The following is a 27,343-nucleotide window of genomic DNA, read 5'->3' as shown; positions in this document are numbered from 1 at the left end:
GACACTAGCAACCAAATTGGACAGTCCATTGAACCCCTTACTTCTTATACAGCGCACTGGGCAGCAATCCCTTGTACTGCGACTGCGGTCTGAAGTGGTTCTCCGACTGGATCAAGCTGGACTACGTGGAGCCGGGAATTGCACGTTGCGCCGAACCGGAACAGATGAAGGATAAGCTGATCCTGTCCACACCCTCGTCGAGCTTCGTATGCCGCGGACGCGTGCGCAACGATATTCTGGCCAAGTGCAACGCCTGTTTCGAGCAGCCATGCCAGAATCAGGCTCAGTGCGTTGCCCTTCCGCAGCGCGAGTACCAGTGCCTCTGCCAGCCGGGCTATCATGGCAAACACTGTGAGTTTATGATCGATGCTTGCTACGGAAATCCGTGCCGCAACAATGCCACCTGCACGGTGCTGGAGGAGGGTCGATTCAGCTGTCAGTGCGCTCCGGGATACACCGGTGCCCGCTGCGAGACGAATATCGACGACTGCCTGGGCGAGATCAAGTGCCAGAACAATGCAACTTGTATCGACGGAGTGGAGTCGTACAAATGTGAGTGCCAGCCGGGATTCAGTGGCGAGTTCTGCGACACCAAAATCCAGTTCTGCAGTCCAGAGTTCAATCCCTGTGCGAATGGAGCCAAGTGCATGGACCACTTTACCCACTACAGCTGCGATTGTCAGGCAGGTTTCCATGGCACCAACTGCACGGACAATATTGACGACTGCCAGAACCACATGTGCCAGAACGGCGGAACGTGCGTGGACGGCATCAACGACTACCAATGCCGCTGTCCAGACGACTATACGGGCAAGTACTGTGAAGGCCACAACATGATCTCGATGATGTATCCACAGACGTCGCCTTGCCAAAACCACGAGTGCAAGCACGGTGTCTGCTTTCAACCGAACGCTCAGGGTAGCGACTACCTATGCAGGTGTCATCCGGGTTACACTGGAAAGTGGTGCGAATACCTTACCAGCATCAGCTTCGTCCACAACAACTCATTTGTGGAACTGGAGCCGCTGCGTACACGTCCGGAGGCGAACGTGACGATAGTCTTCAGCAGCGCGGAGCAAAATGGAATTCTCATGTACGACGGTCAGGATGCACATCTCGCAGTGGAGCTGTTTAATGGGCGTATTCGGGTTAGCTACGATGTGGGTAATCACCCTGTGTCCACGATGTACAGCTTTGAGATGGTGGCCGATGGAAAGTACCATGCCGTGGAGCTTCTGGCCATCAAGAAGAATTTCACGCTGCGCGTGGATCGCGGATTGGCCCGTTCCATCATCAACGAGGGCTCCAACGACTACCTGAAACTCACGACGCCCATGTTCCTGGGCGGCCTACCCGTGGATCCTGCACAGCAGGCGTACAAGAACTGGCAAATCCGCAACCTTACCAGCTTCAAGGGCTGCATGAAGGAGGTGTGGATCAACCACAAGCTGGTCGACTTTGGCAATGCCCAGCGCCAGCAAAAGATCACACCGGGATGTGCCCTGCTCGAAGGAGAGCAGCAGGAGGAGGAAGACGACGAGCAGGATTTCATGGACGAGACACCGCACATCAAAGAGGTGGGTTACCCTGTAATCACCCCTGGACAGGGCTTAAGCTAAACAATTTTGTCCGCTTTCAGGAGCCGGTGGATCCTTGCCTGGAGAACAAATGCCGTCGGGGCAGTCGCTGTGTGCCGAATTCCAATGCCAGGGACGGCTATCAGTGCAAGTGCAAGCACGGCCAGCGCGGCCGCTACTGTGATCAAGGTGAGGGCAGCACTGAGCCCCCAACAGTCACCGGTACATGCATCTATCATGCTTTTGCTACTCACAACTCACACCCGGGTGTACATCATTCTCTACTAACCATAAAAATATGACTTGTAGCTGAAGGCATTTAAAATCTGTATTTTTGATGGGTATTTAGCTTAATTTTTTAAAAAGGAAAGTTTTATTGTAGGCTTAAAAGTCGAAAGAAAACAAAACCAAACAAGCTCATCGGAAAAAAGTAGCATTTAGGTACTAGCGTGATTATATTTAAAGAAAGGTACTCATATCAGAATCGCAATTTCATAAATAGCCAAGAAACACGGAGGAGGTGTTCACATCACCCTTAAGCGTTAATCATATGGTGGCACATGCTAAATATTAATACTTCACCAGCAAGCTTTAATTATTGACACATATACGCACACGCATATTCATGACATTCGCTTTTCACGCTACTCATCCATCAAAGGAAAACATCGTGGGGTTTTTGGGGAGGCGGAGGCGACACTGTGCACTTTGTTAGTTCTAATTATCCGACCGCAACTCACGTTGCAGCCACTGCCTTAGCTCGCCGACTAATTGCGTTCTGTTGACTCTTTTCACCCACAGCGGCGTCCACCTGTCGCAAGGAGCAGGTGCGCGAGTACTACACGGAGAACGACTGTCGCTCCAGGCAGCCGTTGAAGTACGCCAAGTGCGTGGGCGGCTGCGGCAACCAGTGCTGCGCGGCCAAGATTGTGAGACGGCGCAAGGTGAGTGAATCTGGAAATAGAATATGGCCTGGTATTCAAAACTAATCAATCTGCCCGTTTTGCCTACAGGTGCGCATGGTGTGCAGCAACAACCGCAAGTACATCAAGAACTTGGACATCGTGCGCAAGTGCGGATGCACCAAGAAATGCTACTGACTGAAAGATGCGACTACCCAATTGCTCGAACGGAGCAATAGCAGCTTAGATGTTAGTTTAGGAACAGGTTTAAATCTAACTTATAGTAGTAGTAATAGTAACGATAGTCTTAGCCATAGCACTAGGGATAGCACGGATGTTAGGGGGACGAAGGATGAAGTGGAGGAGAGTGCTGACGCGGGGGAGACAACAGAGGAGGTCAGGGAGGAGAGTGATGATTACCCCACGGACGGCATGCAGTCCGATCTCTACGACGACACCATCGACGACGACGATGACGATGGTCTCGATAATGATTATTCAGACGAGGAGGATGGGGAGGAGGATCCAGAGCAGCTTCCCGATCCCAAGGGTCTGGTAAGTGTGCCAGATGAAGAGGAAGACATGGGTTACGACGAGGATGACGAGCGTATCGCCATGGAGCGGCCAAGAACGGTTAGACCCAGGCCCGACGAGGAGCATTTCCTCAACGAAGAGGGCAGTGGCTTTGGCGGCTTTCGATCGCGATTCCGGCCGAGCAATAGCTTCCGGGAGACTCAGCTGGAGAATATCCGCAAGAAGCTGCTCACAGAAGCCCAGGCGGCTCCGGAAGCGGCTGTTGCGGTGGCCGTGCCGAGCACTGCGATAGATCTGCGCGAGAGCAGCGGCCACTTTGCCAACGATGACGAGGATGGCGAGGACGGCGATGACGGCGTCGATGACGAGTTCGCCGACACGGGGGAGAACCAGGGGCGCGGCTTCTTTGGCTCCCAGCAGCAACAGCGCAAGAACGGTCCTTATCACCGTAAGAACGGAAACGATGCCATCAAAATCATCTCCACGCCGCTGGGCAAGGTGAGCATTGTGTACCAGCAGACGGACAAGGACCAAAGTCCCGACAAGGATGCGCAACAGCAAAAGAAGCCGGCGCTCACCGACTTCGACGCCCTGTCACCGGACCCCGAGAGCAGTCATCGCTTTCCGTCGCCCCACCCCAAGATTACACCTGTTCTGACGCCCGATGGCAAGGTGGCGCTGCTCTATCGCGGAGACTCGGAGAGCTCCAAGTACGAGCCCATACGCAACCTGACGCACAAGTTTTCGGGACAGCCGGCCAAGGAGTCAAAGCCTAAAACCGAAGATTCCTCCTCGGCGGAGGACTCTGTCTACACGGACAGCGAGGATGCCGAGGACAGTAAAGGTGAAACGAGTGCTGGAAAGTCCCCAACAGTGGCTAGCACGCCCAAGCCACTGCAGCCAGAGATTTTGGAGCCTCCAGATAACGTCCAGCCAGGAGGGTCCTTTATAATTCGGCCCACCTCCGACTCGCTTCTGCCCATGATCAACAGGCCACTGTCCGAGGTTCTGGGCATCAAGAAGAACCAGTTCCAGGAGACGCGGGTGCGTGACCAATTGCCCACGCAACAGCCTCCGCCTCCACTGCCGGAGGCCACGTCCCGTAGTCCCGCTTCCGGACATCAGTTCCTAGCCAAGGTGAACCTGGCTGAGTTTCCGACATCCGGAAGGACGCTCCAGACGCCGCTGATCCCCAGCACCCACGACTTCGACTTCAGCCGTGACAACACGATGCTGGACGAGCGGTCGCGGGTGCGTGAGTTGGAAAAGCAGCGGGAGCGGGACAAGGAGCACAACGAGGCCACCAGCAAGGGAGCCACCGAGGCACACACCATAGCCAACGAGCAGCTGCTCTCCAAGACGGAAGTCATCAATCTGGCCATTGTGCCACAGTTTGACGAGGACTTGGAGCGTCTACAGCGGCTGCAGGAGAATGGTGGTCGGCGCCACCATAGGGCGCGGCATCGTCATCGGCAACAGTCGGAGGAGGAACTGTCTGGCATCCATTGCATCATGCAGGTCATGATGGGCGTGGCTGCCGTGTCGACGGTCTTCGGCATGCTGGGCACCTTCTTCAAGCAACGCATTCTCGATCAGCTGCGCATGATGCACTGGTAGTACAACAAGGGGGATTCGATGTTCGGTGTCGAATGCCCCACATCCCCCCACCCAATCCCCGTTTCCTGCATCGTCATGATCATCATGCATTCTATGGAGGCTAGCTGCCTTCGGGATGCGAGGTCCTTCTTCTACTACTAGCACTCATATACTCGAATATATACTCGTACTCGTACCATATGCCATATGCCATATATTAATCGCATAATCTATGTAACACAGCGGCATCGATTTGCTTTCGTCCCCTTCCGCTTCCTTATATATATTTATATATATACATTTATATATCTATCTTATCCTTCGGCATTGTGCCCGCAAATGTGGACACTTCCTTGCTACACATGTATTCTATATATTCGCATATATCAATTTACTAGTGCAAGCTACCCAGGCGATGTACATAATAACAGAACCATAATACGGCGATCGATCGATCCGGATATCTATGTATTTATGTGAGACGCAACTGTAGCCCCTGCCACACTCCGCCGGAAATTAGCTGACCCACGTCACTTCTTCCCCGTTCCTTCTTTCGCACGTTGTGTGCCCTTTTTCCCCCTCCCATGTAGGACATTCTCAATCACATCAGCGTATACAAGCTTTAAGCAAGTCATTGCATGTGCCACGCCCCCTCGAACTGAACTGAACTCAACGCCCAACCCGCCCAGCATGAGCCCCGCAGCAAATACATTCCCTCCATCCCCCCACCATCCGTCATCCGCCATCCGCCAGAGGAACCAGTCGAGGAGCTCGGAAATTGAACGTAGAACAGATTCCTTTTGTAGATAGAAAACGAAACAGTTGTTGGGAGATGGTAACCAGACGAATGTCGCATGACAAACGATAAATAATGATAAACTAAACTAAAGTTCTAAACAAAACAAAACACAGTAAAATCGCACAGAAGCGCACGCATTACAAAATACAAAAGCCTGCAACGGTCGTTTTAAACGCTCCGTTCAGGGGTCTCAAAGAAACGAGTAAACGATAATAAGTGCATAACGAAAACCTTCTTTAGTCTAAGTTGCTCAAAGGATAAAGTATTTTGATAGAACCGGAAAGGATCGAGAAACAAACCAATAAACCACAAAGAATCGAATCGAATCGTAACGAAACAAAGGCCCCAAACGTGTAACGAATTTCCAACAAATTGTTGCAAGTGTTTTCCTAGAATTAGTCCTAATTAAACTAAATGTGTGCAAATCGAAGCGTAACTAATATTACAATTAATCTAAACTAATTGAGGAAACAGAAACCTAAACATAAATCGGATAACAACATCTAAGCTGGGTAGTCGCATGTAAATCTCTAACAATTAACAATTACCGACCTAAGTTAGACCTAAAAATCGAAACAAAATCGAATCGCATTTAAAGAAATCTACATAATAATAATAATTTATACTAATCTATATATACTTATATGTATGCTGTATGTATGTATGACCCTATATGTATATGTAAAATGTTTTTGACTATTTTTCACTATTTATATTCATATATATTATATATGCATATACGATACATGTGTAATAGCCCCTTTTGGTCATTTTAGTTGTCTTTTATATATATTTAATACGTGTATTATTTTTATTAATTATTCAAGTATAACTATGCGCACCAATTACACGCATACCTTATGTATAACCTATTGACAAATATATATATATATTATGTGTAATAGCTGTTGCTAAACCAAGTTTAATTATCTGTTTTTTATTTTACCTTTTTCCGGCGAAGCTTTCGACGGTTCACAGCCGCAAAATTGTGTTCAGCTAATTAATTAGAAAGAGAACGTGTCCCGAGCAATAATGGGGGAAATGACAATTATAATATTCATTTCTGTGTGTAACAATTATTTCCTAATAAAATTGACAAAGAAAAATGTTTAAAATTAAATGAATTCGTGTTTTTGTAACTATGTAGATCCATAAAAGGTGCAGATTCCGTAGGATTTGAAATTCCACTTTTCGAATACTATTTTTTAGCTTGTAATTAAGGAGTAATGACATGTTTAAAAATCCATTATCAAATCTGGCCAGTTATAAGCTTATTTTCAAAAGAAAAACTTTAATTACGAAAACCAGTTGAGGAAGGCGGTTCTTGAGCTCTTCAATATCATTTTTATCTATAGGTTTTGCATATATATATTTTTTATAAAAAAAGTAAGAGCTAAAATAATAAAAACGCTGTTGCTTTGTGATTTTGCCAGGATTTAAGATTTAAAGTAGTTTTAACTTCCGGCGTTGCACAAGTCTGGCAACTCTGAGTTTCACAATTTTGGTAGTTTTGTACTGTCGACGATAAGTTATCGATGACATATCGCCCTGCTTTTGCCACCTCTAGCCACAGCAATTCGCGCGCTTTTTACTTCGGCCGTCTTTAAATCTGCGGGAAAATAACTTGTGGCGTTCGCAGGCGGAAGAAAAAATATTATTAAATAAGCATATCAACCAGCGTACAAGCCATGGATATAGACTTCGGCGCGGAGGCGGGGCAGTCCTACCGCACGGTACAGCTTTCCGCGAAAGAAGTGCTCGCCGCTGGCCGCCGTCAGCATTATTGCAACGTAAGTAGGGCACCCAATTGCAGTGCCAAGTATGTATCTTACTAGAGCCTCCGCCCACACCTATATTTCCATGTGCGCCACCAGATGATCGACTTGTTGGCCAGCAGCTGCAAAAGCTCCGGTTTGATAGCCACTTCCTTTACGGACGACGAATTGGTGGAGTTCTGGCTGGGTGATATCCTGCCGCTTATGTTCGATGCGGACCGAAAGATCCAGGACTGCGCCGTGGCAGCTCTTGCGGAGGCATTGGTGGCTCTTGACGTGTCCGCTATCCACTCGGCCAAGTGCTGGCCTCAGATCCGCGGTGAATTCGTCGACAAATACACCACCATCATCGGGGAGATGCGCGATGCTAAGAACTCCAACTGGCACAAAATATGGACGCTGCTGGTACAAATCATGGACGAGGATCTGCTCAGAGGCTGTGTATATATTAACAAATTCTTGGCTCTGGTTGAATTGGGCTTCCGCAACCCGGATAATGGTGTGCGGTCGGAGGCATTTCTTTGCTGGCGTGTGCTCATCAAGATCTTTGCCGCCTACGACGAACTGACATCCGCGAAGAGGCTTCGTTTGCTGCTGATCCCTCTGCGCACTTCACAATCGCGATCCTCCCACGTGAGTGGCATCAAGTTGCGAGTGTGGTGGTATCTGCTCACCTGCCTGGACCACGAGTTACCCAAGTCTTTCGACAGCGCCGTGGAGCACTTTTTGGCTTTTATGCTAGGCGGAGGTCCACGAAATCTGCCCACGGGTCTGGCGCACAACTACCAGACGGCTCGGGAGTTGGCCCTGCCCTGCCTTGTGGCCCTTTGGGGCGTGGAGTCCAGTGAACCGTTGCAGCGTCTAATGAGAGAGCTACGCCTGGAGACCTTGGTCCAGCCCTCGCCTCTGATGAGCGTAGAGGTATTCCAACAGCATTGGAAGCCACTTTTGGCCGCTGCCGTTTCCGGTTTGAAGTTGCTTACCGAGAACGATACCACGGAAACGGAACAGCTCCTGCTGCAGTTGCTCGTGCGGAATCTGTGCCTTGCCATGTTTCGGTTGGCAGTGGCTCCCTTCAATGTGGCGTGCTGCAGTGAAATCGAGAAGATCCTGCAGGCTGAAGATAACTCCGGTGGCCGAGTTGTACGCGCACTGTTTAATACCATAGCCGCAGATAACTTGGTAATGGAGCGTGTGTCTGGAAGCGACCATCTTGATGTTCTGGAAGCCTACTTAAAACTTGTACTGAAATCCAAGACAGAAGTTCCTGCAGCCATTCTGCAACGGAGTATTGCATGCATTTTTGCAGTTGACCGTATCGAGGCGAGCAATCAGAACGAGTTCCGGATGCTGGGCTCTTTCGCTGAGCTTCTGATGCAGACCAACGACGAAGAGGACTTTGAGGGATTCGCATTCAAGATGCAGGTGTGGCGACAGGTGTCGCACGCGTTGTCCAACTATCTACGAAACAATGCGCTTGAATACCGCGTGGCACATAACGCTTCCCTTTTGGACACTTGGCTTTTATGGCCACTTCAGACACTGGCTGCCTTTGCGGGACGGCGTGCTAGCAACTCCTTCGATGCCTCTTTTTGCGATCAGTGGCGCCAACTGGTAAACGCAGGTCAAAACGCGCCGGGAAGAAAGAAGTTCTTGACAGACCTGAAAGCCGCACTTACAGACCTTTTAAAGAGTAAAGACGAACCGCTCTTTGCAGAGCTCTTCGATGCTTATGTGACCTCCGTTATCAAGCTTGGACTCTGTAAGGAGGCACCTCTGTATAAGGACGTTTTTGGCCTACTTCAAACCATTTTCGAGCAGCCCTCCTCCCAGAAGACGCTCGAAGCCTGTTTAAACACCCTCCGCAACCTGGTGGTGGAGTTGCGGCAAAACGAGCTAATGGTAGTGTTCGATTCATTGAAACCAACGTTGTCTTCTGGCATCCAGTGCTGGAATAAGATGAAGTGCGAAGGAGGCTTCTTGGAGGAGTGGAAGCGGGGAATTCAAGAAAAGTTTCGCAAGCTACCCATGAAGACGATGGCCAACCAGCTCAAAGAACTCTTTAAGACGGATGATCTCTTCGTGATCATCCCATCAGTGTGGAGTCTGAATCCAGAGAAGCTGACGGATCGTCAAAAGGAGCGCTTCGCTGAGAAGTCGGACATTCCAGCTCTGTACAATGATATGTCGCAGTCTCAGGACTCGGCTTCCATAAAGCCATGGACCCCTAAGAAGGTGGTTATCGCAAAGAGCAAACAGGGTGAGCTGGCCTTAACGGGCAAGGATGACAACGACGAGGTGATCGATATAACGGCCAGCGAGGAGTCTGAGAAGGAACCAGTGAGAGTTGAGGTAGTTACACCCATCCGAAAGAAACCGGGACGTAAGTCCCAAGCTCAAAAAGAACTCGAGGCCGCTGCCAGAGGCGCTTCTCTTACAGAGGAGCCACCAAAGCGTCAGACGCGAACACGGGCGGCTCAAAAAGAAACGGAACAGGCGGCGCCGCAGCCAACTGTTGAACCACAGCTCAGATCACCAAAGAAATTGCCACCGCCCCCGGTCGTTCAAACTGCAGCAGGTAAGTGCAACAAGTAACAGGTGGGCTAAGGATGTTGTTCCCAACACTTGAATTTTTGCAGCTGCCGGTAAGCAGACAAAGGTTGCAAAACCCACCCCCGTTGTGGTAATTGCGCAGAGCGAGGATCTTTTCCCGGAAGTCGCAGCTGAGGAAGAGCCTCAGCCAGAACCGGTTAAGAAACCCGACCCTGTTCCTGAAACAACACAACTGACCCCGCCTGATATACCCCTGGAAACTGTACCCTCTACCCAACTGCCGGGAAGCAGCGGAGATCCTGCCGCTTCTGCGGCTGCTGTGGCTGCCGGCGAGATGTCTCCAAAGAAATCCGGCACACGAATATGCAATTTGGTAAGTAAATCGCATTGGAATTGGTTAAACTGGTTTCCACTTGATTACAATGTTTTTATGAACTTTTATGACTTCCGCCTTCTTTTCGCAGAGCTCTCCACCTGATCGCAAGCAGACAAACAACTCCTCGAGTCCAACTCTGCGGCCCAAGCCCACGGGACATCTGACTGGACGCGGTGCCCAGCTGATCAACATGATCCGCAACAAGAAGCTGGACGCTGCTTCCGGCTCACCTTATGCGTGCATGTCTACATCGCGCCTGGTCCACCAAGTAACGCCGGCCCGTGTCCAGGATCGCGTCGAGCAGGTGTCCACGCCCACCAACGAGCTGAACGAGCTGACGGGCACGGATCATACTTCCACACCGATTCAGGCACCTCCCTCGAAGGATTTTCTGGTGTTTTCCAAACGACTGCCATCCCCATCGGCCAGTCCCTCGGTAAGCATCCTGAAGCGCAAGCTGCGATGCGAAAGTATAGATGATGTTACTCTGGACTCGCCGGCTCTAAAGCGTAAGCGTGTTAGCTTCCACGACCCACCGGTGTCCGTCACCAAAGAGTATCAACGCGATGCTGAGGAGACGCGCAGCAGCTTGAAGCCCAAGCGCTGCCTGCTTATGGACAAGGTGGCCCAGACCACCGAGATGCGCCAGGCGCTGAGAAGACGTGGTCGGTTAGACAGCATAATCGAAATAGAGCGTTTTGCCAGCGAACAGACGGCCAGAACAGCGACGACGGACAAGAGCCTGGACAAATCCACTGGCGAAGCACCCGAGGAGGATGCTTTCACCAGCTTGAAGTGGAACGACACAGGCAACGCGCACAACATTAGCATATCCGAAGAGGCCGTCAAGGCGATGGAAGTTGAGTCTGAACACGAGCCAGCAAGCCAGGATCTAGCCATCATGGATCCAGAAGCCGCTCTTGATCTGGCGGTGGCGCAATTACCGCTGGAGTCGGTTTTGCAGCGCTACTTTGACAAGAGTTCGGTGAAGAGCGCCGGCATATTGGCTAAGTTTCTGTCCGCCCAAATGGAGTCAAACGAGAAACTTAAGACCAACGTGCTGGAAACTCTGTCGGAGAACCACTCCAAGGACTTTCTGGACCACGCTGTGCGCGAGAATCTGTCGACGGTGGTGTGCGACCGCCTGAACCCGAACTCCGTGCTGGAGTACGTATGCGCCAAGTCGAAGATCAGCGCAAGTTGCCGCAACGGGCTGCTGGCCCAGGTACCCGAAATACTGAAAAGCGGCCCACGCTCCGATTCTGAGCGCCTGGCCTTCGTGCAACAACTGATTGTGCAGTGCAGCCCCGGTGACGACCTGCTCCTCGATCTCATTGACCTTCTGATGCGTACGCGTCGTGAGCGCAACAACAGCACCTCCAAGGGCGTATCCGCCGTTGGAAGCCCTGACAACGTAGCCGAGACTGCGGCCGACTCCTCATCAAACTTATGAATTGGACCTGACTTGAAATTATGAATGAAATATTAAGCACTTGGCCATTGAACTCGATAAAGCATGAGAGTTTCAATTGTAACTAGTATGTTCTCGATAGTTAAGTTTAAATTGCATTATGTTTAAGATTTATATTATGCCCGTTGGTGTATGATGTTTCGCTGCAAAAACTTGCTTCATATTTTTACAATAAATTAAATATTTTATTATTATACAAAATAGAACGTCATCAATCTTTAAGATAATATGATAAAAGGTTTGGTTGATGGGAGAAATTATTTATTTTTAAGTGCATTGATCATAATTTCTATAGATAAAGGAAAACAAACAAAATTGAACGAATTTGATAAGAAATCCCAAACGATAATTTGAACTTGCAGGCTAAATACTATTTGTATTCGAATTAAAATTAGTGTATTCAAGTCTGGGATTTCATATACTCAAAAGTCCAAAGTGCAGACAATGTTACCTCACAACGTAATCGATTGCCATAAAAACTAGGGAAATCTTATCTATTCCATGATTGTGTTAATTTGTCAATAAGTCAATAGTGACGTGACAGATACATTTTCCATCAGGCAGATAAATAATTAGAATGATTTGTGATAACTTAGTGATTCAGCGAGTTCAATGGTAGTCATATTGTCAGGTAATCGTGATGGAATTGAATCGCATATTCTGAGTGATAATGTGGTGCAGTTGATTGTGTAATGGAGTATAATAAGTATTATTCATAAAATGCTTTTAAGGTAATCCAATCGGTATAGGGGATACCAAAGTCGTCGAGTTGTGCTTGTGATTATGCTGGATACTTTTTGGGGGTCAGGCAGTGGCACCTTCAGTGGAGGGCAAGCTCCACGTAGGAACCTCCACTGGTGCCGGCCCAACCCTATCTGGTTGATTTGTTGTTCTGGTCGCGGCAAAGTCAAATTACCCCGCCACGTCCGCCGCGTCCATTGATAATGTTCACGTGCTAGCAAACAACGCGTCGTCGCCGACATCGGCAGATAGAGATACGTCGACTGGCGACGCCGACGATCTTTAAAATATATACACTATGTATACTATATGGCATACATATGTGTAGCAATACGTCTACCGCGACGTCTTTCGCTGGCATTTGTGCAAATACTATAATATTATATTCCAGCGTGGGCGGAGCGCTCTGCACGCCGCGGATGCGTGTTAGGTGCTCCGTCGCTGCTCCAACAAAGACGTTGGATACTTTGTATCAGTTACAGGCGGCGTGATAAGTGCGCTTTCGGCACAATTAGCCAGACGTTTTAATTTGGGAATGCCAAGGTCGTTTGTAGGTCTGTACTTAGCACTGCTGCTCGTAGGATCCCGATCGCCAAATCGGCGGGTCTGGCCGCCCATATATATATAAATAGCGATGGAAAGTTCTTGCCCAATTGCGCAAGTGAAACTGACCTACCTAACCCAGGCCATCTCGTGTACGATGACGCGTGCGTCCGTACTTGAGTCTTCTGCTCCGTCTGCTCTCTGTCTGCGGAATCAGGCAGCCAGTCAGCCAGTCATCCGATCGAGAGCACAGTCAAATGTGCCTAACCCCCCTCGCAAAAAAGATACTACAGATTTATACGCCCCGTGGACCGTTCGTATCCATACATATGTGATTCATTCATAAGCCGGGTGCCCTCGAAACGCGTGAGGCACTTGTGAAATGGCCTCTCTTATCAGGCGGTTAGTTCCCCAATCGATTTCGATGTCGCGCCGTGGAAATTCACGGAAGAGCAGCCTTGTTGGCCCGCGTTTCTATCAGCAGCACTCGCCGCATAATTGAATAATCTGAATCTGCCGAGCGAAGAGCGCGAAACAATAAAAATATCAGATACGCTGCCCGTCCGCCGCCAGTTACAGAACAAATTCGCTCCGAACACAACGTGGGCGCATCTCGCAGGTGCCAAAAACGAGGTAGCCGCCTATATAGAGATCGGTCTATAGCTACATACATATATCCGTCGGGTAGTTTGCTTAAGATTCGATGAAACAATTTGTGACACAGAATAAACTTGTATAAAAAACTAATGCTTATCGCATTCTTGGATAACACATTCCAAAATAAAATACGGCATGTGTACAAAGTGTTGAAATGGCAAATTTTTGGCGGTGCTGACATAATTGCCTACATTTAACTACATTTATTTATGGTGAAGTGATTAAGGATTAAATTGAATTAAGGCTGGTTAAGCCTTAAAAACTATTGTTTGCAAACAAAATAAAAAAGCACGATATTCAAAACCACTTGATACTTAAATCAAAACTAATTGAATGGATATATCACATATGCATTTTGAAACGAAGGATATTGTCGTGACACTTTGCGCTTGAAATTTAGTTGAGCATCTCCTACACATCTCATGCAAAAAAGCAAAATCGAGAACAAGTAGCTGCTGCAGCACGAGAGTCTAGCTAGCATCTTGAGATCTGCCAATTCGCCAATTAGCCGGGCCAAAACGGGGCGGATGGGTGGGAGGGCGTGGCCCAACAGCTGATGGCGCCGAGCACGAGCCACGACGAAGTGCAGCAAAAGTTTTCTCGAGCGGAAAAAAAAGCTGCATGCAGTGCAGTTTTCGCAGAGCAACAGCAACTGGCGAACCAAACGGACGAGACTCGCTACCAGTTCTCAGGTCATCAGTTCCAGGCCCGGAATCGAATTCGGATTCGGAATCGGATCAGATAGCATCCAGAGCACTAGGTGAGCTCAATAACCGATTTGCCTTGGCCGAGTGCGGATGCGGGTAGCGGCGAAACGACGGCGAGTGTCGCGGAAAAGTGACTCAAACTCTGATGTAATCATTTTCACATGCCATTACGGCCGCCGCTAAAATCGTTCCGTTCGCATTGCCATTGGCATACTCATTCTAATTCTCGCTGGTCGGAAATCGGGTGACTTCGGCTTTTCTGTGTTTCGCATTCAGTCTGTTGCTGTGGCGCAAAGGTAAACATGGTCACGATTCTACTCGAATCGGGTTGGATTGGGATTGGCTCGAATCGCAACGAATCGGTTTGGAGTCACTCAAATAGTGCGTCCAGCACGCAGCTGTGCGGATTACGTTCTGTTTTGTGTCCAGTATTCCGGATCCCAAGTTTCGTATCTGTATCTTTATCTGGCCGCCGCAGTATTGATTTAACACACATTCGGATTCCTATAGAACGATAGTTGGCCACAAGCTTTACGCAAAAGCTCGCATCAGCTGTAAAAAAGCGCGCCAGAGAGCCATTGGATATATAAACGAGAGAGCAAATGAGAGAGAGCGCAAAATAATTCGGAACTTAATTTGCTGTTTAATGCCAGATTTTATGGTGTTTGTGATATCATCAAATTCCCAAAGACCGAAGAGAGATATTTGTAAAACAAGTTTTAAGTGGGAGATTCGCAACTAGTTGTGTCACGACAATATCAAAAGTGGAAACAGTGAATAGTGCCTCTTTTATAGTGCTCACAAATATGGAATCCTTCCTACAGAGCTAATTATTCAACTCCTTAACATTCCATCAAAGTTATTTTCATACAAGTGGTTTCATTTTTGAAAAAATGTATGTGTAATAATAGTAATTGTGCAATATTTGGGGACATTGTTTAAAAACAATATTTAAAAAGAGTTTTAATATAAGAATCCTGAAAATCTTGATATGAATATAACATTCAAAAGGACAATAATTAGTATCCCGAATGAAAAAGTTCCACCCTTTTGTAAACTAACGAATTGGTATCTCACCAAGTCAGGAATTTGAATCTGTGCCATCTGCGGACATCATCCGTGTTCGTTTTTATTGCATACTTATCAGCTGGGGCGCACTAAAAATAAGTTAAATTGATGGCGAATGCTTTGTACCTTTGCAGCACAATATAATACTCGATCGTTTCAATATAGTTTCGTGAGAGATCACCGAGATGACCTCGCGAATGTTCAAGTTCGGCGTAACAGCCGCCAGCGCCTGTGTGGGTTCGGTTCTGGCCTCGTACACCCTGGACCGCTGGAACACCCCCCATGTGGTACGTAGTCCTTGAATGTCCTCTAAATGCACGTAAATCACTCTATTTCAATCCCGTATCCCTCGACCAGGTTAACAATGCCACCGTGCCACCGAAAAGGAAGCGCACGCTTCCCCCGCGAGCGGATCAGATCAAATCCTTGATGAGCGGCGAAGAGTTCGACGTGCTGATCATCGGCGGAGGAGCCACGGGAGCCGGATGTGCTCTCGACTCGGTCACAAGGGGTAAGTGGAAGAGGATTCTTTCCACCTGGAACTGCCTTTTAACAAACGCTTTGTCCTTTCTTTCCATTAAAGGTCTTAAGACCGCCCTGGTGGAGCTGGATGACTTTGCCAGCGGAACCTCTTCGCGCTCCACGAAGCTAATCCATGGCGGTGTGCGATACCTGCAGAAGGCCATTTTGGGCGTAAGTTATCAAACTCTAGACCTTCGGCTAGAACATCCCCCATTGTAGAGTGCTAACTATCGACTGCCATCTTAGCTTGATCTAGAGCAGTACCGCATGGTGAAGGAGGCGCTGGCTGAGCGCGCCACCATGCTCGAATCGGCGCCCCACTTGACCCACCCTCTGCCCATCATGCTGCCAGTTTACACGTAAATTGAAACATTACCTCTGCTCCATATCTGTGATTTTGCTAACCAGATAATCCTGCATCTTTAGATGGTGGCAGGTTCCCTACTACTGGGTGGGCATTAAGGCCTACGATCTGGTGGCCGGCGATCGCAATGTGAAGAGCTCGTACTACCTCTCCAAGAAGGATGCCCTCGAACTGTTCCCCATGCTCAAGAAGGACAAGTTGTGCGGCGCCATCGTCTACTATGATGGCCAGCAGGATGATGCCAGGATGTGTCTGGCGGTGGCGCTGACTGCCGCTCGTCACGGTGCCACTGTGTGCAATCACGTGGAGGTGAAGGAGCTGCTGAAGAAGGACGACGGCACTGGCAAACAGGTGCTGTGCGGAGCCAAGGTCAAGGACCATATTTCCGGCAAGGAGTTCACCGTGAAGGCCAAGTGCATTGTTAATGCCGCCGGTCCCTTCACGGACTCCATCCGCAAGATGGACAACCCCACGGTGAAGAGCATCTGCTGCCCCAGTTCCGGAGTTCATATCGTACTGCCTGGCTACTATAGCCCCGATCAGATGGGTCTGCTGGATCCCTCCACCTCCGACGGCCGCGTCATCTTCTTCCTGCCCTGGCAGAGGCAGACGATTGCCGGCACCACCGACCTGCCCTGCGAAATCACCCACAACCCAACGCCCACCGAGGACGAGATCCAGTTCATCCTCAGCGAGATCAAGAACTATCTGAATGCGGACGTGGAGGTGCGCCGTGGCGATGTGCTCTCCGCCTGGAGCGGCATCCGCCCACTGGTCTCCGATCCCAACAAGGACGACACCCAGTCCCTGGCCCGCAACCACATCGTCCACGTCAGCCCCTCCAATCTCATCACCATCGCTGGCGGCAAGTGGACCACCTACAGGGCCATGGCCGAGCACACCATCGACGCGGCAATCAAGGGTGAGTCCTCTAGTTCACTTGACTTGACTAATTTTAAGATGGCTGTCCAGTGTGCCGGAAATAGATAAAGATGTCTGTCTTACTCATTTTTAACTCTGATACCATAAAATAGGAACTAAGATAAGGTATCAGTTGATTTCTTTATAATCGGTTGTAATCATATCATGCCCTAACTTTGCAATTATGCTATCCACGTATGTTTAAATTGCAGCCTGCAACTTAAAGCCAGAGCGCGCCGAGGCAGTCACCTCCTATCTGAAGATCGAAGGCGGCCAGGGCTGGACCCCGACCATGTACATCCGTCTGGTGCAGGACTTCGGACTCGAGTGCGAGGTGGCCCAGCATCTGGCCAAGTCGTACGGTGACCGCGCCTTCGCCGTGTCCAAAATGGCTTCGTTGACCGGCAAGCGTTGGCCCATCATTGGCAACCGCATCCACCCCGAGTTCCCATACATCGATGCCGAGATCCGGTACGGAGTGCGAGAGTACGCCTGTACCGCCGTCGATATGATTGCCCGTCGCCTGCGACTGGCCTTCCTCAATGTGCAGGCGGCCCAGGAGGCGCTGCCAGTGATCGTTGACATCATGGGCGAGGAGCTGGGCTGGTCCAAGGACGAGAAGGAGCGCCAGATCAAGCACGCCACCGAGTTCCTGGCCAACGAGATGGGACACTCAGTGAACCGCACCTCCAAGGAGCGCATACCCATCAAGCTGTCCAAGGAGGAGATCCAGACGTACATCAAGCGCTTCCAGCTGATCGACAAGGACAAGAAGGGCTACGTTTCCATAAACGATATCCGTCGCGCTCTCAAGAGCTTCGGCGATGGCGACGTCTCCGGCGAGCAGCTGCACGAAATCCTGCGCGAGATCGATACCAACATGAACGGCCAGGTGGAACTGGACGAATACCTTCAGGTGAGCTAGGGTTATAATAGAATATCTCACAGCTTGGGAAACTTGGGAAGCATTCACAGGACCAAAACGTCTATTTAATGGCACAAAGTACATTTTTGGGTTTACCAAATTGGCAAAAAAGTTACACGTACACAATTGAAATTCATTGAAAATTCCAGATGATGTCGGCCATCAAAACGGGCGACGTGGCCTACTCCCGATTTGCGCGCATGGCGGAGCTGGAGGAGCAGAAGCACGAGGCGGCCAATCTGAAGCAGAAGATCAGCGTGGACCGATCCGGAGGCGGCCTGTAAGAGCACCAGCGACTTAACAACGACGACCACATCACCCGGCCATCGGAGGCAAGGACTAGACTTAAGATCGAACGTTTAAGATCAAACTTATTTTCATTTTGCTGTTAATAAAACTCTTTCAACTCACAGATGACCGCCAACACTTCCCCCTAAATGAGTAAATGAGCCTGGGTCGGCCTTCGTCTTGGGCTCCGTACCATTCGCATCTGGATTGAAGTTAATTTGATCGGTACGCTTCTGTTTTTCTTGCTTCTGCTGCGTTTTTCGTTTGACCATCCGCTTGGTTAGGTCAAGCTTCTCCTGCTCAGTGGGATTTGGATTTGTTTGCTTTCAAACAGCAGGCTTCTTTTCATAAGCAGTGATGTTGGGTGCCTTCGACTTCACATTTCAGGTGGCACCCTCCAAAGGCTTCTCTTGTTCATTAGGTTTTGTATTTGCTTTAGGTTGAGGATCGGAGCATGCGGCCACTTTGTTTATTAATCTTTAATAACAATTGTTACAATTTGAAATTTTATGTGGTGTTCATACTGAAGGAGCTGTGCACATTGTTTTCGGTGCAGTCATTCAAATTTCCATTGTCTTTGCGGAAGGTGTACTCGCATTTCCTGAAGTGGTTGAACAAATCCGTTCGCTGGGAGTCGCTTAACTCGGCAAACATGTCTAGTTTGGGGTCCCAGAAAAAGGGCAGCTTGCCCTTCCTCGGCGTCAAGGCCAGGGAGTCCGCCAACTTGCCCAACATCTGTAATGATAGAACGTCAGCAGTGGACATCACACAATCATCAGTATACGAAATTGTTTTTATTATTCACCTCAATAAATATATCTTTTGGTGAATTACTCCAGTAACTGACATCCTGTTGGACAACCTGCCACAGAAATAAAGTCTTGATGTGGTAGCTCTTCAGGTTGGCCTTATTTTTTACATTTCGGTTCTGCTTCAGCAGGCGGATGGCGGGCTTGAGGAACTGCTTCCCGAGGAGCAGACTGCGCTCTGCCTCATAAAAGGAGGCCCTGAAGGATGCGTTATCAGTTTTGGCTGGCTTCATGGGCTTCGGTATGGCATCCCAGTAGAGCGTGTCACCAAAATGTCTCCTTTGCTCGGGAGCCAAGACCACTTGTGCTGCTGAAAGCCTGATGGCTGGAACAAAGTCCACGGAGTACTTGCAAGGACCCTTCACAAAGATCGTGTGAGCGGGGCCGCACTTTTTGTATTCAAGGTGCGAGATCCTGCCTGCCACCTCGATCTGATTGCCCATTTTGTTGAGCGTCTGGGTCATTATGCTCTGTAGTAAGCTGTTCAGCTTGTCCTCCAGCAGCTGATTTTTCTTGTTCACGATTTTCTGGAGGAGATCAAACACTGACTTGTTGTGCTCCTGACTCCCGATAATCTCCATCACCTTGGTCATGTCCAGAATGACATTGCCTATCCAAAATGGCATTGTTCCACTAAACGAGTAAAATTGTATCTAAGTATTCATCTCACCTTTCTTACTCGCATCGGCCTTGACAATGATTTTGTCATTTTCGGGAAACACCAGATGGATCAACAAGTCGAACTCATCGGGCATTGATACCTTGAGCTTATCGCCATATCCACCTAGACAGTGTATAGTATTTCTTGCAATTAATGATTCTATCAACCAGCAAAGTTGAGTAGTACGTAAACTTTATTTACTGAAGGATTTCGATACAGTTTGTATTCTAGGAAACAACGTAAGTCTGAAAAACCTAATACTCAAAACAGTTGATTATCTTGAGTATCATTGTATTGTATTTGTTTGTTTGTAATAGGAAGGTAAGAGTCTCGATCATCTAAGATGTAAGTACGTGAAATAGGAATAAACAGATCAATGGAAATCGAAATATGAAGAAAGTGTAATACTATTATGGGTTGTGCTGACGTAAATGAATAATAATAATGGAATACGCACTTTCCGGTTGCAGTTTCGGTACGCTATTTCTTATCGCAGCTAATCAGTGACATCAGACACACATTACACATTACGCTTTCGAAATGTAGGTTTTTATTGCCGGTATTGACTTTGCTTACACAGACACTTTCGTTTTTTCACACATTACACTTGACAATGGAGAATGGAGGGCCAGTAGGCGAGCATCACATACCGCAAAGTGTGCTTCCCTTTAGCAACGTGCCTAGAACTCCTGATTCCTTCCACTCCGAGTACACCTTATCCCTCAAAGCGTTGTAGTGGACGGTGTACGGCTCGCGGTCCTTATCAATTTTAACGTATTGGGCATTGGCCTGATTGACCATATTTTCCAAATTCCTCGCCATAACTGAAAAGCTTCCGTCGTCGAACGCGGACGAATGATATCTGATCGAAGACATGGACGCCGCTCAATTCCAATGCCCACAAATCTACCAAAACTGTCACGTCTCCACTTCTGCACAATATTTTTTTGATATTTATATCAAAGATATAAATTCGTTAAAAAGATATAGATTCGTTAAAAACTATGTAACAGGCATAAGGAAGGGTGCACTAGGAAGGCAGGATCTCGATATATGATATATATTGATCAATCATATATTAATTAGTCTTGTTAATTTCCCTAAAAACAATGAAAGAAAGCAACGGGAAAAGAATGAATAAAACGCTTTGTTTAAAATGCAATTTCAAGAATATTTTATTGATCGGTATTTTTAATTTATGTGGTATTCATATTGATTTTCCATTAGCGCTTCACATTTGCAGAATTGAGAGAACAATCATAATTCATTGATCCATAAATTGAATGTTGTTATTACACTTGGTTTGACATTGGTTTTGCTAGCTTGCTTTATGTATTCACGTATAAATACTAGGGAATTGCAAAAATATTTTACAATAACAATCAAAAGTTCGATCGATAGTTGGTACGTTAGATAATCGATAGTTAAATAGATTAACAAAGGCTTAGGCCAATAAAGCAAGGAATCTGTCGTAATCTTAGTTCTCAACTAATGTGTGCGGGAGGCATTTTGGAGGGTTTACGAAGAACAACCCATGGATTTGAAACCACTTGCAGCTAACGGGTTTGAAAGCGGATTCCGGATGGAGGAGGAAGATGAAGTGGTACTCTGTCCTGACCTGGCCTGCTATCGGAGGTTGACTTCCCTTTGCTTTCAGATGCATCTGAGTCAAAGGCGGCTGCGGGTTACCATTGTTTGCGTTTATGCTCAGTTGTGATTTTGTTCAGTTAAATATAAATACTTATGTAAAAAAGAGTAAAAAGACGCTCAGTTTTCACGCTGGCGCCAAAACTTAATGATTAGCTTATAGCTATATATATATCTGCCCGTTAAATATCTATATTTTGCGCAAGATGCCCAATATTGTTAATATGCCATGTTATCGGGTGGTAGTAGAAAATTGGAAGAGAAAAAGAGTGGCGCATATGCTTAGTTGCACGATAAGTATGCTCTATCTATGTGTCTAATTATAATTGATTTTTACACACATAATGCAATCGCTTGCTTGGTGTTCCTTTTAGCGATAAACAATTGTCGATGGACGAAAGATTGCCATCGATAAATACAACTCATAAATATAAGTATCTATCTAATTGCAGATACTTTAAGAACATTGAGAAACGTTTCGAGTTTTTGGTTGTTTGCTATAGTTGTATAATTAAGAGTTTAGGTTTAACTTTGAGACTTTTGCACAGCATTTATTTTTATACATTCTCGTTTATGATCTAGATATTTAAATGTCTTCATGGTATACCACATACAAGTACAAATCGAGTAAAAACCTCTCTATACGAATCAAAAATCAATGTGTGAGCCAGAATCATAAATAAATGCGAGTTTCGTTAACTAATCCGAGTCTAAAGGTTGGAAGCCGAACAATAAACAATCGAAAAAAGTCTACAGGGACACTCGAGGGACTGGGAATTTATAAAACAGGAGGAGGCTTTTGAAGAGGAGCTGCAGCTACCGTAGGGCGTATAATGAATCAGTCTTTGCGCGTCACAAGTCATTAATCGAAGGGGAAACGATACGATAAGTATATCGAAATCAACGCTAAGCGGGGTTCGTATTTCCGGATCGGGTGTGGGTACTCTAATGTGGATTCGGCTGGGGATCCTCGGGCATACAAACCGTACAAAAACTAGCTAGATACAAACATACAATACAATACAATACATTATTAGTATTATCATCGATTCGATTCGATTAGCATCGATTTGCTTTCCGTTGTATACAAAGTAGATAATATTCGAATTACAATTATAATTGCGGTACGAGTACGTAATTAGTGTAAGTACGATAAAACAAGTTAACAAGCTTTAATGCAATTATCCGCCTCGAATTCGAATTCGAATTCAATTTCGCTTGGAGACGAGGCTAACGTGAGTTTTGAGTAGAGTGTAAGTTACAGTTAGGCGTGGGTTAGCTTTGAGCCTAGCCAAAAATGGAGTTACATAAACGAGAGCGTAGCGTAGTATGCAAAGTGGTAGTAGATCCACGTCCATATGTATGGTGGAACGGCGCATATCCGATCAGATTTCCACCGGCCGCCTTGGTGCTTTTCCATTTTGCTTAGGCTTAGAGTTACAAAAAGTACACGGAGGATATAACGAATAAAAATGTCGTCTCTGCCCTAGGCTATCATATATGTATGTGTGGTGGTTGCTTTATAAAATACAATACAATGCGTACAATAAAAAATGTATAATTAGATTTATAATTTCTTTAGAATTGAAGTTTAATGCATATGAACGCCAAGAGCTGCGTGGCGCCAGCGTTTTAACCCTCTTCTGCACTTGATCTCTGTTAACCTGAATACAAAAATACATTATCATAAATATATTTATATGTTCGCGTGTATATGTATGTATGTATATGTATGCAATTGGTAATTAACTGTCTGGTAACGACAACGACAAAACGATTTCGATACGGATTTGTATTTGCATTTGGATGTGGTTGAGTTGTTGGATGCGTACTGCATCTGTGGGCTGTTGGATGCATCGAATGCACGATCCGGCACTCTAGATCCCCTATCCAGGATCCTCTGGCCCTCCATCTACTTGTTGTTCTGCGCCATCACATGTGGCGACTTGTAGAAGTTTTGCACGAACTCCGACAGGCTGTAGACTGCTCCTGGACCTTTTCCTGCACTCATGCAGATAAAGTCTCCTAGACAGTGCATATTCGCTATTGGGAGAAATGCATATTAGTGACACAACCAAAAAAGTTTAACCTAAATACTTACAATTGGAGAGTATAGGTGGATAGGAGGGCGGTGGCTTGATCCAACTGCCATCCGGTCGACGCATGTGACGCCGATCCGACGAGAACTCAATGAGATATGTGTCTGCGGGTATGACTCTAAAGAATCTGCTTAACAAAAACACAAAACTGATGATCACGCTCTCTTCGGCATCCTTAAAAAGTGGCTCACCTGTGGTGCTCCGGACGCAGGGCCAGATCGGAGCGGAACGTCTCCGTCACGTACTTGTGAAAATATGTGGGAAAGGGCAGTGTGGTGTCCAGATCGAACACCAAACAGCGATTCAGCAAGGGATTGTGTATGAAGAAGACGTGGTAGTCCTAAAAGACAACGAGATTCCATAATTTGTAGATGAAATACAGAATAAATCATGCAGCATTCAGATTGCTACGTTATGATCATCCACTTACCCATATCACAACTTGATCGTCGCCGCGTCCTGCTTTCTGGCGCCACAGGGGCACGGTGCGACCCTCGTTGGAGACGAAGACGGCGTAGCACTTGGACAGCTCCTCCGGCCGCGTCCGCTTCACCTGCTCGCAGAGCTTCCACACGTTCTCCTCGCTGCAGGGGAAAAGCAAGGGGCTTACTAATCGATAGATGCAAGATGCCTAAGAGCGAGATTAAGTCCCAGTCACAGTCCGAGTTCCAGTTCGGGGCTAATCCCTGCACGAAATGTCAAGTGGCTTAACTGATGCTAATCTTTATCAGCGACAGGCCGCCTCGTTGGCATTATAATAATCGATTTTGCTTGGCACGCGGCTGACTCTTGGCCCGTGACTCTTGCCAGTTGAATGTTTATGGCTCTTTCGAATAAATTCCAATCAATTCGGCTGCCACACAATGTTGCTCGCATGTTGGCGGCCTCAGGTGCATGTGAGTGGGGCATTAAACTAGGTGGCACAACAAAGGCAGCCATATCAACAGTAACAGGTATAACAAGGACTCGAGGGGGTGGTGGATTGGGTGCTCTGAATTGTTCGCGTGGAAGGAGGCAAGAGGCAGGTGGCACAGCCCACTCAAGTGGCGCGGTCAAAAGTCGAGACTGAAAGTGGCTCCCGGCAATATCGTGAGCTGGCGTTATTAATGCCGCCAGGCTGAGATTGCTTCAAAGTGCCGGAAAGGCAGGGGTTCTGTTGGTGGTGGGCTGGTTTAAGCCAAGGCCCAATTTGAGTGACTTGCTCAAACCCACACAGAAAGAAATCGCGCCATTGCCATTTTACCTGTGAATACTTTAGATAAGAAGGCAATAAAAGGATATTTCGGCTGGAATTTTAAAGACCTCAGAAGCCAACAAATTCCTAATAATATGCACAATAAAATTTCTTTAAATAATGTTTTCAAACTATCTATTAATGAGTGCGCATTGGCGGAAATGCCAAAGGACAGTGTCTGAAACTTGCGAGCCGCTGCAACACGCGACCCACAGATGGCGCTGCTGTGGTTTATATGCCGAGGAAAGCGAGGCAAACGAGAGCGGTGGGTTTTCCAGAGTTTCCCTGGAAGGAGAGATGAATCTGAGTGCAAATGTGAGTGCGCGAGCAGTTGCGAATTAATCAATGAACATGTCCTGCGGGAGAAGGGGGAGGGTGCTGGCCGGATGGGCGGTTAGAAGGCTGAAAGTTGGGTGGTATGAGGTCAGAGAACGCAACGACATTTTATCTGGCCATGTAAATGGGTATGCGTGTGTAAAAACTTTTTTATGTTCTGCGCCTTTTACTTGTTATTTTTCGCCGCTTTTTTTTTACATTCGTGTGTGTGGGTGGCAGAACATAAAACTCATATCACGCGCCAGGATAAACAAGTCCCCGCCGCCAATTCATCGGGGGACCGCCTGCCAAGTTGCCATTACTTAGTTCTCGTCGCCGCCATTGCCGCCATTTTTGCAATTAGCATTTTAAATATTGCATCAACACAGGAAAATGCCACATAGCACATAAGTACATATATGTATGTATGTATAGTATGAAGTATTATAGTGTGTACATACATATGTATATTGTTTAATTTTTGCTTTGGTTTTTCGAATGTTTTTGTTGTTGGTCGGTCGTTTGTTTTATAGTCGAAACGCGCCTCTCGCATGTGGCCATAAAAACGAACCCCCATCCTGCGCCCGTCCTACCGCACACTCACACAGATACAGCGAGCACCAACACAGTGGCACGCTTTTCTTGTTGGCAGACATGACCGTTTGACCTAATTTCTAGAGCTGCGCAGCGCCAAACGGCGCCGCATCAGGATTCTCAGAAGCAGGATTCGAATTCGGGAAGCCAGCGGTAGAAGGGAGGCGGCGCACGGATGCGGAGTCGCAGGACGCACAGGAGTGGGTGGGTAATGAGCGAATTTGAATGCAAAGCGGAGCACGCCGACGACCGAGGAGGAGGTGGAGCCACCAAATAAGCGATGGAATAATGAAAACCATCCGAAAAGGAGGCGGCACAGGACGAAGGACATGGCAGCGCCGAGCGGCGAATGTTGTTGCCAAAAGAGATAACGCACAAAAATAAAATATACATAATTAAAAGAAGAAACGCTCGTCCGCCGGGACTGGCCAGGCAGGCATGAGATAATCATTCACACAAGTGGGCAAGGCAGCGGGTATCATTTGCATCGGGCACTAAGTTCGCTTAATGCTATAAACAGTGGTCGCTCGCTAAGGTAACCGAGTTTAACTTTAGGTACAAACAATTTGCAGGGCTAATTCAACAAGATACTATATACTATTCACAGGCTGTGTTCAAATATTAAAGAAATTAGACATTATAGCACATTTTATCTTTGAGATTAATTATTAATATAAACAAGTTTGGAAAGAGCTAATTCATTTTTTGATTATGCATTGCAAATATAACTTATTAGTGTATTTTATTTAATATTAGCGTATTTCTTTAGCATATTTGGTCTGAGTTTTCTTACGATAGCATTTGAGATATTCAACTACATATAGTCAGAAGACTCCGCATGTAACTTCTTCTAGATCGAATGGAAGAACCTGATGAAACATCCCACCTAGCGAGCGACCACTGTGCTCAGTTTATTAGGCTCAGGCGTATTCTCCGCAGCTTTGGAGCTCCCCTGGGAGGTAGCCTACATATCATGGCCATGAGCTGCGCTACCAGCGTGTTAATATTCAGGTGCTGAAGGCTGGGTGAATGATTTCGGCTGCCTAATGAAAAAGTTTTCCATCTCCGTGCGGTGCTCTTGTTCTTGTTCTTGTTTTCGTTTGTCGTTGGCTGTTGCTTTTGTTCCTGCCCATGGGCATGGGTATGGGTATGGGCATGAATGGTCATATACTCACCAGTAACAGGACACGTAGGAGCAGTCCGCTATTTTGGGGAAGAGGAAGTCCGTGGTCATCTTGATGCGCTTCGGGATCTGCGATGCTGGTCGCTTCTATTGGTATTGCGGCTGTTGTTGTGGGTGCGGGTATCCTTGGGATATGGATATGGAGACGGAGATGGAGCTAATTGTCACTGGGGACTGGGAGATTGCACGAGACCTGAGCGGAGCAGTATATAATCACTGCATTATGCGCCGCTGCCTGGACAAAAGCAGGGTGTGTGTATCCGTATCTGTAATCTGTATCTACGTCTATGCGGTGGCATCGGTGAATGGTGGACGCTGGCTAATCCTTATCCCGATCCTGCTCGTGGCACTGGCACCTGCTCAGCGACATTCCTCCATTCCCAGGGAGGCTGCGATGCGATGATGGCCCCTCTGCTATGTTTTTATATTTTTGTTATTTCTCCTGTCTTTTTCTGGCTTCCAGGATGCTGCTCACTCACACA

The 27,343-nt window shown here is 47.4% G+C and overlaps 5 protein-coding genes across 8 annotated transcripts in view; 3 read left to right on the top strand and 2 right to left on the bottom strand.

The window, feature by feature from the left end:
• LOC117138339 (protein slit) overlaps nucleotides 1–6,334 on the top strand; it is a 51,914-nt gene extending 45,580 nt beyond the window's left edge. The window contains 4 exon segments of the mRNA XM_033300377.1: nucleotides 53–1,577; nucleotides 1,640–1,799; nucleotides 2,379–2,521; nucleotides 2,591–6,334. Coding sequence (XP_033156268.1) covers nucleotides 53–1,577; nucleotides 1,640–1,799; nucleotides 2,379–2,521; nucleotides 2,591–4,630 — 3,868 coding nt within the window. The 3' untranslated portion in view covers nucleotides 4,631–6,334.
• A 634-nt stretch (nucleotides 6,335–6,968) lies between these two features.
• Nucleotides 6,969–11,751, top strand: LOC117136461 (telomere-associated protein RIF1). The gene is made up of 4 exons (XM_033297389.1): nucleotides 6,969–7,198; nucleotides 7,283–9,761; nucleotides 9,823–10,109; nucleotides 10,201–11,751. Exons 1-4 carry the CDS (start codon nucleotides 7,097–7,099, stop codon nucleotides 11,563–11,565), a joined length of 4,233 nt encoding a protein of 1,410 aa, XP_033153280.1. The 5' UTR covers nucleotides 6,969–7,096; the 3' UTR covers nucleotides 11,566–11,751.
• Nucleotides 11,752–13,427: 1,676 nt separating this feature from the next.
• LOC117137321 (glycerol-3-phosphate dehydrogenase, mitochondrial) lies at nucleotides 13,428–18,443 on the top strand. 4 transcript variants are annotated; one of them, XM_033298707.1, is made up of 8 exons: nucleotides 13,428–13,500; nucleotides 15,434–15,586; nucleotides 15,657–15,810; nucleotides 15,883–15,992; nucleotides 16,068–16,180; nucleotides 16,248–17,107; nucleotides 17,319–18,022; nucleotides 18,181–18,443. In XM_033298707.1, exons 2-8 carry the CDS (start codon nucleotides 15,485–15,487, stop codon nucleotides 18,313–18,315), a joined length of 2,178 nt encoding a protein of 725 aa, XP_033154598.1. In that variant the 5' UTR covers nucleotides 13,428–13,500; nucleotides 15,434–15,484; the 3' UTR covers nucleotides 18,316–18,443. The 4 variants fall into 4 exon arrangements, with proteins under 4 accessions (XP_033154598.1, XP_033154600.1, XP_033154597.1 ...); XM_033298709.1 differs by lacking the exon at nucleotides 13,428–13,500 and adding an exon at nucleotides 14,163–14,284 and having other exon boundaries at nucleotides 15,465–15,586; XM_033298706.1 differs by lacking the exon at nucleotides 13,428–13,500 and adding an exon at nucleotides 14,163–14,284.
• A 6-nt stretch (nucleotides 18,444–18,449) lies between these two features.
• Nucleotides 18,450–20,634, bottom strand: LOC117137322. Its single transcript, XM_033298710.1, has 4 exons — nucleotides 20,440–20,634; nucleotides 19,799–19,912; nucleotides 19,125–19,738; nucleotides 18,450–19,054 (listed from the first exon to the last, which is right to left on the bottom strand). The coding sequence occupies exons 1-4, from the start codon at nucleotides 20,609–20,611 to the stop codon at nucleotides 18,827–18,829; spliced, it is 1,128 nt and encodes a 375-aa protein (XP_033154601.1). The 5' UTR covers nucleotides 20,612–20,634; the 3' UTR covers nucleotides 18,450–18,826.
• A 1,326-nt stretch (nucleotides 20,635–21,960) lies between these two features.
• LOC117136622 (protein N-terminal glutamine amidohydrolase) lies at nucleotides 21,961–26,937 on the bottom strand. The gene is made up of 5 exons (XM_033297610.1): nucleotides 26,854–26,937; nucleotides 23,966–24,119; nucleotides 23,727–23,875; nucleotides 23,538–23,662; nucleotides 21,961–23,479 (listed from the first exon to the last, which is right to left on the bottom strand). The coding sequence occupies exons 1-5, from the start codon at nucleotides 26,910–26,912 to the stop codon at nucleotides 23,349–23,351; spliced, it is 618 nt and encodes a 205-aa protein (XP_033153501.1). The 5' UTR covers nucleotides 26,913–26,937; the 3' UTR covers nucleotides 21,961–23,348.
• Nucleotides 26,938–27,343: the final 406 nt, after the last annotated feature.

This window comes from Drosophila mauritiana, chromosome 2R, assembly GCF_004382145.1.
Source record: "Drosophila mauritiana strain mau12 chromosome 2R, ASM438214v1, whole genome shotgun sequence".
NCBI classification, from domain to species: domain Eukaryota; kingdom Metazoa; phylum Arthropoda; class Insecta; order Diptera; family Drosophilidae; genus Drosophila; species Drosophila mauritiana.
This window is presented reverse-complemented; position numbering and strand designations above follow the sequence as displayed.